Source organism: Mercenaria mercenaria, chromosome 6 (assembly GCF_021730395.1).
Source record: "Mercenaria mercenaria strain notata chromosome 6, MADL_Memer_1, whole genome shotgun sequence".
Taxonomy (NCBI): domain Eukaryota; kingdom Metazoa; phylum Mollusca; class Bivalvia; order Venerida; family Veneridae; genus Mercenaria; species Mercenaria mercenaria.
In genome coordinates, this window is record NC_069366.1 from 41,861,233 (window position 1) to 41,876,748 (window position 15,516).

General features: G+C 38.4%; 1 protein-coding gene across 1 annotated transcript in view; it reads right to left on the reverse strand.

The window, feature by feature from the left end:
• Positions 1 to 15,516, reverse strand: part of LOC123549141 (3-ketodihydrosphingosine reductase-like) — a 69,273-nt gene that overhangs the window by 51,445 nt on the left and 2,312 nt on the right. The window contains exon 2 of the mRNA XM_053546773.1: positions 12,230 to 12,421. Coding sequence (XP_053402748.1) covers positions 12,230 to 12,421 — 192 coding nt within the window. The remainder of the gene's footprint in view (positions 1 to 12,229; positions 12,422 to 15,516) is intronic.

Sequence of the window (15,516 nt, forward strand, 5' to 3'; positions counted from 1 at the left end):
TGTTCACAAGGCAAATGTTAACGCACAACGGATGATGGACGCCAACGGACACCGTAAAATGACCAGTCACAATACCTCACCTTGAGCACTCAAGTGAGCTAAAATGGTTTGATGAAGCTCCATCAAGCGGCTCATGAGAAAAGATATTCAAAGGTTTTTCTTGTTTAAGCACAAAGGTCCTTAAAAGGGCCAATCATCCCCATTTGAACAAGGCAGTCTGAAAGACAGCTAAATCCCCCACCACTGTTATGGATAGTGAAAGGGTAAACCTTTGACCTTTAGCTGTGACCTTGACTTTGAACTGATATGATTAACTCATGAATTCTGCACAACGTCTTGATGAGATGATCATTTGACCCAAGTTTCATGAAAATCCTTCAAGGGGTTTAGGAGATACAGAGCTCAAACTTTTGACCTTGAGTTGTGACCTTGACCTTGAGTTGACATGGTTGACTCATGAGCTCTTGATGAGATGATCATCTGACCCAAGTTTGATGAAAATCCTTCGAGGGGTTTAGGAGATACAGAGTAGACACAAAATGGAAGGCTCAAACCTTTGACCCTTAGCTGTGACCTTGACCTTGAGCCAGCATAGCTGACTCGTAAGTTCTGCACATCAATTTGATAAGGTGATCATCTGACCCAAATTTTTTAATATTCCTTGAAGGGGGTTTAGGAGATACAGAGCAGACAAGAAATGGAAGACTAAAACCTTTGACCTTGAGTTCTGACCTTGACCTTCAGCTGGCATGGCTGACTCATGAGTTTTGCACATCGACTTGATGAGGTGATCATTTGACCCAAGTTTGATGAAAATCCTTCAAGGGGTTTAGGAGATATAGAGCGGACACAAAATGGAAGGCTCAAACCTTAGACCTTCAGTTGTGACCTTGACCTTGAGCCGGCATGGCTGATTCATGGGTTCTGCACATCGTCTTGACGAGGTGATCATTTGACCCAAGTTTGATGAAATTCCTTCAAGGGGTTTAGGAGATATAGAGCGGACACAAAATGGAAGACTCAAACCTTTGACCTTGAGTTCTGACCTTAACCTTGAGCCGGCATGGCTGACTCATGGGTTCTGCACATCATCTTGACAAGGTGATCATTTGACCCAAGTTTGATGAAAATCCTTCAAGGGGTTTAGGAGATATAGAGCGGACACAAAATGGATGGCTCAAACCTTAGACCTTCAGTTGTGACCTTGACCTTGAGCCAGCATGGCTGACTCATGGGTTCTGCACATCGTCTTGATGAGGTGATCATTAGACCCAAGTTTGATGAAATTCCTTCAAGGGGTTTAGGAGATATAGGGCGGACACAAAATGGAAGGCTCAAACCTTTGACCTTGAGCTGTGACCTTGACCTTGAGCCGGCATGGCTGACTCATGGGTTCTGCACATCGTCTTGATGAGGTGATCATTTGACCAAATTTTCATGAAAATCCTTCAAGGGGTTTAGGAGATATGGAGCGGACACGGAATTGTTACGGACAGACGGACGGAAGGACGGAAAGACGGACGGAGACCATTCCTATAACCTCCCACCACTTGTGGCGGGGATTAAAAACGAGAGGGTCATGATGATCCTGGATCGCATAGACAAGTGTAAGAGATCACGTAAGAAAATCAAATATAAGTAAGCACTGAAATCTTATCCCAGTTGTCTGAACATGTTTCAAATGTCAAACTGATGCTAAAATATTAAGAAGTAGGTCAGTAGGTCACATTCATGGTCACTGAAAGTCAGTTTTAAGATTGGTGTGCAAAACTGTATATGTCATACAAATTTCAAGGCTGTATTTAAAAAAACAAGAAAGACACTCAACGTCACAGTCAAGTGACCCCCTAGTTACTTGGGATCATCAGGTGATTTTAATAATTAAACAGTCTAGGAAATATGATCTGATAATTTTTGAAGTATTTTTTCGTATTAATCTCATTTAAAAAAAACTAGAAGATGCTTTTGTAGAAAAGCGCATGTCTCCCCCAATGCATAGTCGTATAGGCAAAACGTCAATAGGGGACAGAAGCAAAAGTCAAAGAGACACTGACAGTTGGCTGCAATAGGGATCATCTACTAGGCATGTCCAATCATCCCACTAAGTTTCAACATTCTGGGTCAAGTGGCTCTCAACTTACTGTCTGTAAATGGTTTTCCCATTTCAGGCCCCTGTGACCTTGACTTTTAACAGAGTGACCCCAAAATCAATAGGGGTCATATACTCTGCATGACCAATCATCCTATGAAGTTAAACATTCTGGGTCAAGTGGTTCTCAAGTTACTGACCGGAAATGGTTTTCCCATTTCAGACCCTTGTGACCTTGACCTTTAATAGAGTGACCCCAAAATCAATAGGGGTCATCTACTCTGCATGTACAATCATCTTATGAAGTTTCAACATTCTGGGTCAAATGGTTCTCAAGCTATTGATAGGAAATAGTTTCCCATGGCCTTCACCTTAAACAGAGTGACTCCAAAATCAATAGGGGTCATCTACTCTGCATGACCAATCATCCTATGAAGTTTCAACAACCTGGGTCAAGTGGTTCTAAAGTTATTGACTGGAAATGGTTTTCCATGTTCAGGCCCCTGTGACCTTGACTTTTAATAGAGTGACCCCAAAATCAATAGGGATCATCAATTCTGCATGTACAATCATCCTATGAAGTTTCAACATTCTGGGTCAAGTGGTTCTCAAGCAATTGATCGGAAATGGTTTTCCATGTTTAGGCCCCTGTTACCTTGACCTTTAACCGAGTAACCCCAAAATCAATAGGGGTCATCTACTCTGCATGAACAATCATCTTATGAAGTTTCAACATTCTGGGTCAAGTGGTTCTTAAGTTACTGACCAGAAATGGTTTTCCATGTTCAGGCCCCTGTGACCTTGACCTTTAATAGAGTGACCCTAAACTCAATAGGGGTCATCTGGCCTGCTTGTCCAATCATCCTATAAGTTAAACATTCTCGGTCAAGTGGTTCTCAAGTTACTGACCGGAAATTGTTTTCCCATTTCAGGCCCTTGTGACCTTGACCTTTAATAGAGTGACCCCAAAATCAATAGGGGTCATCTACTCTGCATGTACAATCATCCTATGAAGTTTCAACATTCTGGGTCAAATGGTTCTCAAGCTATTGATAGGAAATAGTTTTCCATGTTCAGGCCCATGACCTTCACCTTAAACAGAGTGACTCCAAAATCAATAGGGGTCATATACTCTGCATGACCAATCATCCTATGAAGTTTCAACAACCTGGGTCAAGTGGTTCTAAAGTTATTGACCAGAAATGGTTTTCCATGTTCAGGCCCCTGTGACCTTGACCTTTAATAGAGTGACCCCAAAATCAATAGGGATCATCCATTCTGCATGTACAATCATCCTATGAAGTTTCAACATTCTTGGTCAAGTGGTTCTCAAGCTATTGATCGAAAACGGTTTTCCATGTTTAGGCCCCTGTTACCTTGACCTTTAACAGAGTAACCCCAAAATCAATAGGGGTCATCTACTCTGCATGAACAATCATCTTATGAAGTTTCATTATTCTGGGTCAAGTGGTTCTTAAGTTACTGACCAGAAATGGTTTTAAATGTTCAGGCCCCTGTGACCTTGACCTTTAATAGAGTGATCCTAAAGTCAATAGGGGTCATCTGCCCTGTTTGTCCAATCATCCTATGAAGTTAAACATTCTGGGTCAAGTGGTTCTCAAGTTACTGACCGGAAATTGTTTTCCCATTTCAGGCCCTTGTGACCTTGACCTTTAATAGAGTGACCCCAAAATCAATAGGGGTCATCTACTCTGCATGAACAATCATCTTATGAAGTTTCATTATTCTGGGTCAAGTGGTTCTTAAGTTACTGACCAGAAATGGTTTTAAATGTTCAGGCCCCTGTGACCTTGACCTTTAATAGAGTGACCCTAAAGTCAATAGGGGTTATCTGCCCTGTTTGTCCAATCATCCTATGAAGTTAAACATTCTGGGTCAAGTGGTTCTCAAGTTACTGACCGGAAATTGTTTTCCCATTTCAGGCCCTTGTGACCTTGACCTTTAATAGAGTGACCCCAAAATCAATAGGGGTCATCTACTCTGCATGTACAATCATCCTATGAAGTTTCAACATTCTGGATCAAATGGTTCTCAAGCTATTGATAGGAAATAGTTTTCCATGTTCAGACCCATGACCTTCACCTTAAACAGGGTGACTCCAAAATCAATAGGGGTCATCTACTCAGCATGACCAATCATCCTATGAAGTTTCAACAACCTGGGTCAAGTGGTTCTAAAGTGGTTTTCCATGTTCAGGCCCCTGTGACCTTGACCTTTAACAGAGTGACCCCCAAAATCAATAGGAATCATCCATTCTGCATGTACAATTATCCTATGAAGTTTCAACATTCTGGGTCAAGTGGTTCTCAAGCTATTGATCGGAAATGGTTTTCCATGTTTAGGCCTCTGTTACCTTGACCTTTAACAGAGTTACCCCAAAATCAATAGTGGTCATCTACTCTGCATGAACAATCATCTTATGAAGTTTCAACATTCTGGGTCAAGTGGTTCTTAAGTTACTGACCAGAAATAGTTTTCCATGTTCAGGCCCCTGTGGCCTTGACCTTTAATAGAGTGAACCTAAACTCAATAGGGGTCATCTAGCCTGCTTGTCCAATCATCCTATGAAGTTTCAACAATCTGGGTCAAGTGGTTCTCAATTTATTGATCAGAAATGGTTTTCCATATTCATGCCCCTGTGACCTTGACCTTAAACAGAGTGATCCCAAAATCAATAGGGGTCATCTACTCCGCATGACCAATTATCCTATTTAGTTTCAACATTCTGGGTCAAGTGGTTCTCAAGTTATTGATCAAAAATGGTTTTCCATGTTCAGGCCCCTGTGACCTTGGCCTCTGATGCAGTGACCCAAAAAACAATACTACTCCATAAGCCCTGCCACCCTATGAGGTTTGAAGGTTCTAGGTCAATTGGTTCTCCAATTATTGATCAGAAATGAAGTGTGATGGACAGACAGAAGGATGGATGGTTGGACAAGGCAAAAACAATATGTCTCCCCCAGTGGGGGGGAAACATAATAAGTGAATCTGGGGAGGGGCTTTAAACTGACCCTGGGTCATGATTTGTACAATCTCAGTAAAAGACCACTAGACAATGCCACATGTAAAATATCTAAGCTCTGTGCCTTTCGGTTTCAGAGAAGAACATTATATTTATGTAAATATAAGGGACCACAGGGCGGGATCAATATTGACCCTGGGATCATAACTTGAAAAATCTTGGTAAAAGTCCACTAGAAAATGCCACATACCAAATATCTAAGCTCTAGGTCTTCAGGTTTCAAAGAAGAAGATTTTTGAAATTTACAATATAATCATATGGGAAAATAAGCCTCGCTCCATGGCAGCCATGTTTTTTACTGAAATAGAATGGCTTAAGCAATTTTGGTAGGAAATCTCCTCGAGATCACTTCTACAAAATACTTTTGAAATCCAACAGTATCTGAGAAGAACAGTTTTAAAGATTTTCCTTTCGGTTGCCATGGAAACCACAGTTATGAATGGATTTTAATTCTTTGGGCAATTTGGAAAGCGGGCCACCCAAGGATCATTTCTGTGAGGTTTGGTGTAAGTCTGCCCAGTGGTTTTGCAGAAGATTTTTGAAATTTACAACATATCCATATAGGGAAAATAAGCCACGCCCCCTGGCGGCCATGTTTTTTACCGAAATAAAACGGCTTAAGCAATTTTGGTAAAGGGTCATCTAAAGATCATTCCTACAAAATATTTTTGAAATTCGGCTAACGGTTTCTGAGAATAAGATTGTTAAAGATTTTCCTTACGGTTGCCATGGCAACCAAAGTTCTGCATGAATTTCAAATCTTTGGGCAATTTTGAAAGGGGGTCACCTATGGATCACTCCTGTGAAGTATGGTGTCACTCTGCCCAGTAATTTTGAAAAAGAAGATTTTTCTAAGAAATTGTTGACACATGACAGACGACGGAAGATGTTGGCACATGACAGACGACGGACATCAAGGGACATCAAGCGGTCACAAAAGCTCACCTTGAGCCTTTGGCTCAGGTGAGCTAAAAAACTTGGAACAGAACCTTAAGTTTGATGAAGATCATGAGAAGAAGTCTTTTAAAGCTTTTTCTATCTGTAGCTCCAATCGCCCCTTAAAGCAACACAAACTTTAGAGCACTTTATGTGTATTTTTCACTTGTTTAATATGTAAAATCCCAAACAGAAAAACCAGGTGCACAACTTCACATGTTATATTATAATCCCCTCAAGTTTTATGACTCCAAGTCAAATACTTTTCGAGATACAGGCAACACAAACATGTATACCCTTTAGGCATATTTTTGACACTCAAGGGCCATAACTCTGGTCTGACTGACAGAAATCCGGAACAAAATCTCAGGTGCACAACTTCACATGCTGAATAATACTCCTATGATGTCTCATGACCCTAGGTCAAACACTTTTTTAGATATGTATGACACAACATATTTTTGACTAAGTCAAGGGCCAAAACTCTGGTCTGGCTGTGAGATATCTCTTACAAAACCTCAGGTGCAGAACTTCACATGATGAATACTATTTCTGTAATGTTTCATAATTCTTCGTCAAATACTTTTTTGAGATACATCCAGTTTAAATTTCTGCCCTTCTTATGCATAATTTTAACTAAGTCAAGGGCCATAACTCTGGTCTGACTAAGTGAGACCCCAATTAAAAAATCAGGTGCAAAACTTCTAATGCTTAATAAGAATCCTGTGAGGTTTGATGACTCTGGGTCAAATACTTTGTGAGATATGCATGACACAAATGCGGACAGACAGACGGACAGACAAGGGCAACTAAGTGCTTCAATAGAATGTAAGTGGTAATAGATATTTAACAGCTAGGTAAACATTTGGTCAAGTTCATAAATATGTATTATGGCCCAGACAAGGAACAAAACCCTATTTAACTTTGACCTCCAATTGAGACCTTGACCTTTGAGTTAAGGATTTGGGTGTTGTGCATGACACATCCTCTCATAATGGGAAACGTTTGTGCTGCAAAGGTATTAAAATCCCTTGATGAATAACAGAGTTATAGGTCAGACAGGAAAAAGACCTATTGAATTTTGACCTCCAACTGCAACCTTGATGTTAAAGCTAGGGTCTGGGTTTTGAGCATGAAAAGTTGTTTCATTATGGGAAACACTTGCCAAAAAATATTTGAATCCCTTGATGGATGTAGAGCTTAGGACCGAGCAGGAAAGAACTCTATTGAAATTTGACCTCCAAGTGTGACCTTGACCTTTGAGTTAGGGATCTGGGTGTTAAGCATAACAGATCATCTCATTATGGAGAACATCTGTGTCAAGCTATATTAAATTCCCTTGGTGGAAGACAGAGTCATGGACAAGACAGGAAAAACTAGAGCTATCACTAAAGGTGATGAATGTACCCCCCGCATGCACTGACACAGTACATTGCAATTTGATGCACGCAAGATTGCATAATTATGTGGACTGTATATATATATAGACTGTATGTATACAGTATAGTAACAAAAAACAAAGTCCCATAACTATGCAGAATATTTATCTAAAAGAATGTAACATGCACCATGCACAACTAGGGTTGGTACTGATCACTTGTGTGAAGTTTCATTAAACTGTGTGCAAGGGTTTGGTAGATTAGGCACGCACAAGATTGCATATGCAGACTGTATGTACATAGTATGTTAACAAGAAACAAAGTCCCATAACTCTGCAATTTTTGTCATTGAAAGAACCTAACATGCCCCGTGTACAACTACTGTTGTTACTGATCGCTTGTGTGAAGTTTCATTAAATTGTGTCAAGGGGATGAGGAGAGATGGTGCGCACAAGATTGTGTCTATGTATATAGCATAGTAACAAAAAAACAAAGTCCCATAACTCTGCAAATTTTTTTTCTAAAAGAACCTAACATGCCCCATGCACAACTACTGTTGGTACTGATCACTTGTGTGAAGTTTCATTAAATTGTGTCAAGGGGATGAGGAGAGATGGTGCGCACAAGATTGTGTACATGTATATAGTATAGTAACAAAAAAAACAAAGTCCCATAACTCTGCAAATTTTTTTTCTAAAAGAACCTAACATGCCCCATGCACAACTACTGTTGGTACTGATCACTTGTGTGAAGTTTCATTAAATTGTGTCAAGGGGATGAGGAGAGATGGTGCGCACAAGATTATGTCTTTGTATATAGTATAGTAACAAAAATCAAAGTCCCATAACTCTGCAAATGTTTTTTCTAAAAGAACCTAACATGCCCCATGCACAACTACTGTTGGTACTGATCACTTGTGTGAAGTTTCATTAAATTGTGTCAAGGGGATGAGGAGAGATGGTGCGCACAAGATTGTGTCTATGTATATAGTATAGTAACAAAAAAAAAAAACAAAGTCCCATAACTCTGCAATTTTTTTTCTAAAAGAACCTAACATGCCCCATGCACAACTACTGTTGGTACTGATCACTTGTGTGAAGTTTCATTAAATTGTGTCAAGGAGATGAGGAGAGATGGTGCGCACAAGATTGTGTCTATGTATATAGTATAATAACAAAAAAACAAAGTCCCATAACTCTGCAAATTTTTTTTCTAAAAGAACCTAACATGCCCCATGCACAACTACTGTTGGTACTGATCACTTGTGTGAAGTTTCATTAAATTCTGTCAAGGGGATAAGGAGAGATGGTGCGCACAAGATTGCGTCTACGGACAGACGGACAGACGGACAGACAGACAGACAGACAGACGGACAGACAGACAGACAGACAGACAACCTGAAACCAGTATACACCCCCTTACAACTTTGTTGTCGGGGGGTACAAAAAAAAAACATATTGACTTTTGACCTTTGAGTGAAAACTTGACCTATGAGCTTGGGATCTTGGTGTTGTGCAAGATGCATCATCTCATTATGTGAAACATCTGTGTCAAGCAATATTAAAATCCCTTGATGGAAAACAAAGTTATGACCCCGACAGGACAAAAAGCCTATTTACATTAGACCTCTCAGTGTGACTTTGACCTTTGGGCTTGGGGTCTTGGTACTGAGCACGACACATTGTATCATTATGGGATACATTAATTTTGTGCAATGTATTACACAAACAAAAGCTGTCATTTGCATTAATTTTCTTTACAAGTTGACATTTTAAGGCAGGATTAGATGAAAATTAATTATAATAAATTACTTGTCCTAAATAATTGTAATTAATTAATTATTTGTAATAATTTTGTAAGTATAATCTTGACCTTTGGGCCAGGATAAAGGTTTGGGTATTGCGCATGACAAATCATCTCATTATGGGAAACATTTGTTCCGGGTAGAATTAGAATCCCTCAAAGTATGAGAGTTATGGACCCAACAGGTAAAAAACACTACTGAAGTGTGACGTCCAAGTTATGACCTTGACCTTCTGGCTAGTCATCTGGGTATTATGCATGACATATCACCTCATTATTGAATACATTTGTGCCAAGCAAAATGAAGAAATCAGGACAAACTAATAAACAAACTGATGGATGGACAGACGGACACTGCAATTACTATATAATGCCCCAAGCATTCTGACAAAGATTTATGATAAACAAGTAGAAAATGACCTACAATTCATGTAAGTAGGCTTGAAGAGAAAGATATCAATCCAATATAATTATTTGACTGTTACAGAGATACAACTTGACAAAATTTTGTAATTAGAACAAGGCCACCGCCTGAATGGGTATAATGGGCCCAGCCCCTGCACATACTTTGTTTGTATGCTGGACAATGTTTATGTGAAGTTACAGTAAGATATAAGCAATAGTAACAAAGATATGACAGAAAAGCAAAGGTTGCCAAAAAAAACTTTAACCTTAAAAATAACCTAAGTATAACATCTTGGTGACCTTGACCTTGGGTATAATGGGCCCAGCCCCTGCACATACTTTGTTTGTATGCTGGACAATGTTTATGTGAAATTACGGTAAGATATAAGCAGTAGTAACAAAGATATGGTTGCCAAAAAACTTTCCTTAAAAATAACCTAAGTATAACACCTTGGTGACCTTGACCTTAGGTATAATGGGCCCAGCTCCTGCACATACTTTGTTTGTACGCTGGACAATGTTTATGTGAAATTACAGTAAGATATAAGCAATAGTAACAAAGATATGGTTGCCAAAAAACTATAACCTTAAAAATAACCTAAGTATAACACCTTGGTGACCTTGACCTTGTGTATAATGGGCCCAGCCCCTGCACATACTTTGTTTGTATGCTGGACAATGTTTATGTGAACTTACAGTAAGATAAAAGCAATAGTAACAAAGATATGACAGAAAAACAAAGGTTGCGGAAAAACTTTTACCTTAAAAATAACCTTAGTATAACACCTTGGCGACCTTTTCCTTGTGTATAATGGGCCCAGCCCCGGCACATATTTTGTTTTTATGCTGTACAATGTTTATGTGAACTTACAGTAAGATAAAAGCAATAGTAACAAAGATATGACAGAAAAACAAAGGTTGCCAAAAAACTTTATCCTTAAATATAACCTATGTATAACACCTTGGTGACCTTGACCTTGGGTATAATGGGCCCAGCCCCTGCACATACTTTGTTTGCATGCTGAACAATGTTAATGTGAAGTTACAGTAAGATATAAGCAATAGTAACAAAGAAAAACAAAGGTTGCCGAAAAACCAAGAAAGCTCACATCGATCTGACACCGACGCCAATGCCGGGGCGAGTAGAATAGCACCCCTATTCTCCGAATAGTGGAGCTAAAAAGGTCAGTTTGTAAGTCTTGAAACAAGGTTTATTGGATGTGAGTATAAACTAAATTTTGTCATTATGTGAGCTGTAGAACCAAAAATGTTGTTTACTAGGGTTTTAAGTTTGAAGGTGATGGTCATATGAGGGTCAAGGTCATCTCTATATATAGGTCAGTTTCTATGTCTTGCCACATGCATTGTTGTGTTTGAGTATGAACTAAAAAATTATGTCATTAATTAGGGCTATAGGCAATCTAGTTCGTATGGACAGACGGACATGCCCAGGGGCATACAAATCGTTCTCAATTTATGCTATGAATACAAAATAGAAAGGATATATTTGAACTCAATTTATGACCTTTGGACTACCAAACAAGTTCATGTGCTTATGTCTCATCGCCACCTATCTAGATGCCAAGTTTAAAAGTCAATACCTTGAATGGTTATTAAGTTATGCTCTGGACACAAAATATGCGAGAAAGATTTGACCTTGCTGTGATCTTGACCTTTGACCTACAGACCTGATTCAAGCACTCTGCACATCATCTCGCCTACCTATATGCCAAGACTGAAGTCAATTCTTTGAATAGTTATCAAGTTATACTCTGGACAGGGAATATGAAGGACAAATTTGACCTTTGGGCTCCATTTGCAATGTTTAACTTACTTACTGACCTAATTCATGTGCTCTGCCCATCGTCTCATCGCCACCTACCTATATGCAAAGTTTAATGACAATATCTTAGTAAGTTATACATAATGATCCAGATATGAAATATTAGGAAGAAATTTGACCTTTGAGTTTCATTTATGACCTTGACCTTTCACTTACCAACCTAATTCATTGTCTCATTGCAATCTACCTATAGGCCAAGTTTAATGCCAATACCTTAAATGGATATTGAGTCAAGCTCTGGACAAGAAATATGATGGACAGACAGACACGCCATAACATTATAAGTCCATTTTTCCAAAGTGGGCATACAAAAAGGCCATAAATTGAATGAGATTCAAAAAGTGTTGTGTAAGTAGGTTTGAAGACTGTGAAGCATTGTGTCAGTTTCAATCCAACACGTATTATTGATGTTACTGAGATACAGCTTGATTGCTACTTGTATGCAAAACTCTAACCAAATTTTTTTATGACCAGGTGAGTAGAACAGCTCTCACTATTCTTCAAATACTTGAGTTAAAAATCCTGCAAGCAATCATCCTCTAAAGAAACAACCTGCTGGTGCGACCCTGATGAGAAATCATATTGTGGGCTGATTGATACAGGCAAAGCAATCTAACTGGAGTAATCCAAAAATAGAATATATTCAGAAAATTTCCTTAACTGAAATAACATTGTACACAAAAAAATGTATGAATTAACCAAACCATGACTAGATATAAATTCATTTTTACTTCCATCTGTAAAGCTTCAGCCATTCCCCTCAGAGCAAATTTAGAGGCTGAATATGCAGAGAATCCAAACAGTCCTATCTGTCCTGCCTGAGATGACAAAAACACAACTCTACCACCTTGCTGTTGCACCATAGAGCCAATAGCTGCCTTGGTTGCATAAACTGCACTGTAATAATTTGCTTCCATCAGTTTCTGTAATAAAAAGTTAATAAAATTGGCTTGGCAAAAAATTAAGTACAGATTAAGCCTAGTGTTAGTAAATCAATTCTTTAATTAGTAACCCTACTAGGCTTAATTGCTGTTTATCAAATGGGAAAACCAATCCATTTTTGTATGTGGAAGATGCCTGATTTTAACATATAGCAAAATCATGTTAAAAATATTTTCAATTCACATCTACCAAATTAATGAGCACAGTTCACAGTCATTTTCAACCAGGGTGTGGGAGGGTAAGGAACTACTGTGCATCATGATTAAAACCCAGAAAATATTTGTGATTTCTATGTTTAAAGGGGTATCTGATGAATCCAAGACAAAACCTGTATCAGTGGCAAAAAAACACAAGAAAATATCAGAAAAAAACAACAATGGATGCTCCAAAAATATGATTATTGCATATTAAACAAGAGAACCATGATGGTCCTGAATCGCTCACCTCTTCCCACATGACCCAGTTTTGAGTATGACGTCGTTTTTTCTATTATTTGACATAGTGACCTAGTTTTTGAGCTCATGTGACCCAGTTCTGAACTTGACCTAGATATTATCAAGATAAAAATTCTGACCAATTTTCATGAAGATCCATTGAAAAATATGGTCTCTAGAGAGGTCACAAGGTTTTTCTATTATTTGACCTATTGACCTAGTTTTCAAAGGTACGTGACCCTGTTTTGAACTTTAACTAGATATCATCAAGGTGAACATTATCACTAATTTTCATGAAGATCTCATGAAAAATATGGCCTCTAGAGAGGTCACAAGGTTTTTCTATTTTTATACCTACTGGCCTAGTTTTTGACCGCACATGACCCAGTTTCGAAAATGACCTAGATATCATCAAGGTGAACATTCAGATCAATTTTCATGAAGATCCATTGAAAAATATGGCCTCTAGAGAGGTCAAAAGATTTTTCTATAATTTTAGACCTACTGACCTAGTTTTTGACCTCAGTTGACCCAGTTTCAAACTTGACCTAGATATCATCAAGATGAACATTCAGACCAACTTTCATACAGATCCCATGAAAACTGTGGCCTCTAGGACACCGTGCGATCACAAAAGCTCACCTGTCACTTGTCACTTTGTGACAGGTGAGCTAAAAAACAAAAGTGGAATTCACTGACTGCACACATATAGTTTACTAACGCTGATTAATCAAAGGGCGATATCTCTTTAAAAAATCATTCCACCAAATCATGAAGAAAATATGCACACCTCTGCTTAAGAGTAAAGCATCCTCTGAATTTTTGCAGTGGTTGCTGAGAAATACTCTTGACTATGATGGTGCTATATTTTACTAACATTGAATAATTAAAGGGCAATAACTCAGTGAAAATCATTCAACTGGAAAATGAGGGTGAATATGTGCATCTTCTCTTGGGACTGAAGTTCTCTATGAAGTTTCCATTAATTCCAGCCAGTGGTTGCTGAGGAATACTCCGGAAAAGAAATGGTACTTTAGTATTACACTCTGAATAATCAAAGGGCAATAACTCAGTGAAAAATCATCCGACCAAAACACAAAGATAATATGCACATCTCTTCTTTAGTGTTAAGTTTTCTATGAAGTTTGGCTAAATTCCAACCTGTAGTTGCTGGGAAATACTCTGGACAAGAACTGTACTATAGTATACTAATGTTGAATAATCAAAGGGCAATAACTCGGTGAACAAAAGCACTGCTTTGCCGGTGCAGACGCTTATCTGATCTTTTTGTCTCTGTATAATATTTTCTAAGTCCAAAAGGGGCCATAATTCTTGCAAAAAGCAGGATGGAGTTATGTTTCTTGCTGTGCAGAGTCGACTATTGATGGTGAAAAAGTGTTGCAAGTTTTAAAGCAATATCTTTGATAGTTAAAAATAGGAGAAAAGCTGACCTAAACATAAAACTTAAACAGGCAACACCAACGCCGACGATGATCAAGCGATGACAATAACTCATAATTTTTTGTCAAAAAATCAGATGAGCTAAAAATCATCCGATCAAAATATGAAGATAATTTGCACATCTCCTCTTGATAGTGAAACTTCCTACGAAGTCTGGCTAAATTTGGTTGCTGAGAAATACTCCAGAAAAAAAAAAATAACATAATATACTACTGTAACTGTTGAAAAATCAAAGGACAATAACTCGATGAAAAATCACCCAACTAGAACACAAAGATAATATGCGCATCTCCTCTTGATGATGAACTTTTGTATGAAGTAAGGCTAAATTCCAACCAGTGGTTGCTGAGAAATACTCCAGACAAGAATTGTACTATTAAAAGTATTTTACCGTTGAATAATCAGAGAAATACTCCAGACAATTAGAAGATGCTTTGTAGAAAAGTGCATGTCTCCCCCAATGCACAGTCGTATAGGCAAGAAGTCAATAGGGGACAGGAGCGAAAGTACAACAAGTGAGACAGGAGCCCACATATGTTCACTTCCAGCCACAAACACTTGTTCATAACAATTCTTAGCCATTAATGTAAACACTTCTGTACAGTTTGATGAGGGACAGCTGATTTTGTAGAATTTCGATTAAAATAGGTGAATTTTTGAACAAACCAACCCCTGATTACGTTTGCATCCTAACGTAAGTATGACACTATCAAACAACAACATTTTCGTTGTGATCGGGGAACTTTTCATGCTGGTACTTAAAATAATCGACCAAAAGAAGATTCCAACGCAGTGGGCGGTGGATACAGTTGCAACGCATTACAGTTCTGGGATTTAAACTTAATTAAAGTGCACTTTTCCCGGGATTTGACTTGGTTATAACCATTACACCAGATAACCATGCCAACCCAACGTTTAGAAGTAGTATATGTTATTACACGACAACTTATCCATAGTGTGTGCTGTATGATCGGTCTAACGTGCTTACTGGTTTAACATGTTAACAATTTTAAAAATATTATACCGTGCAGAGTAACAGGTAAGTTTTCAGGGTGAGTTAGAATATTACCCAATCATTTTAGTTTGAACTGGGTACTGGGTATTCTAAAACACGTTACCTCATGATTTTTGCTTTAAAGCTTAGCAACTTGTTTAAATGCTTTCATCACGGAGGAAACTGT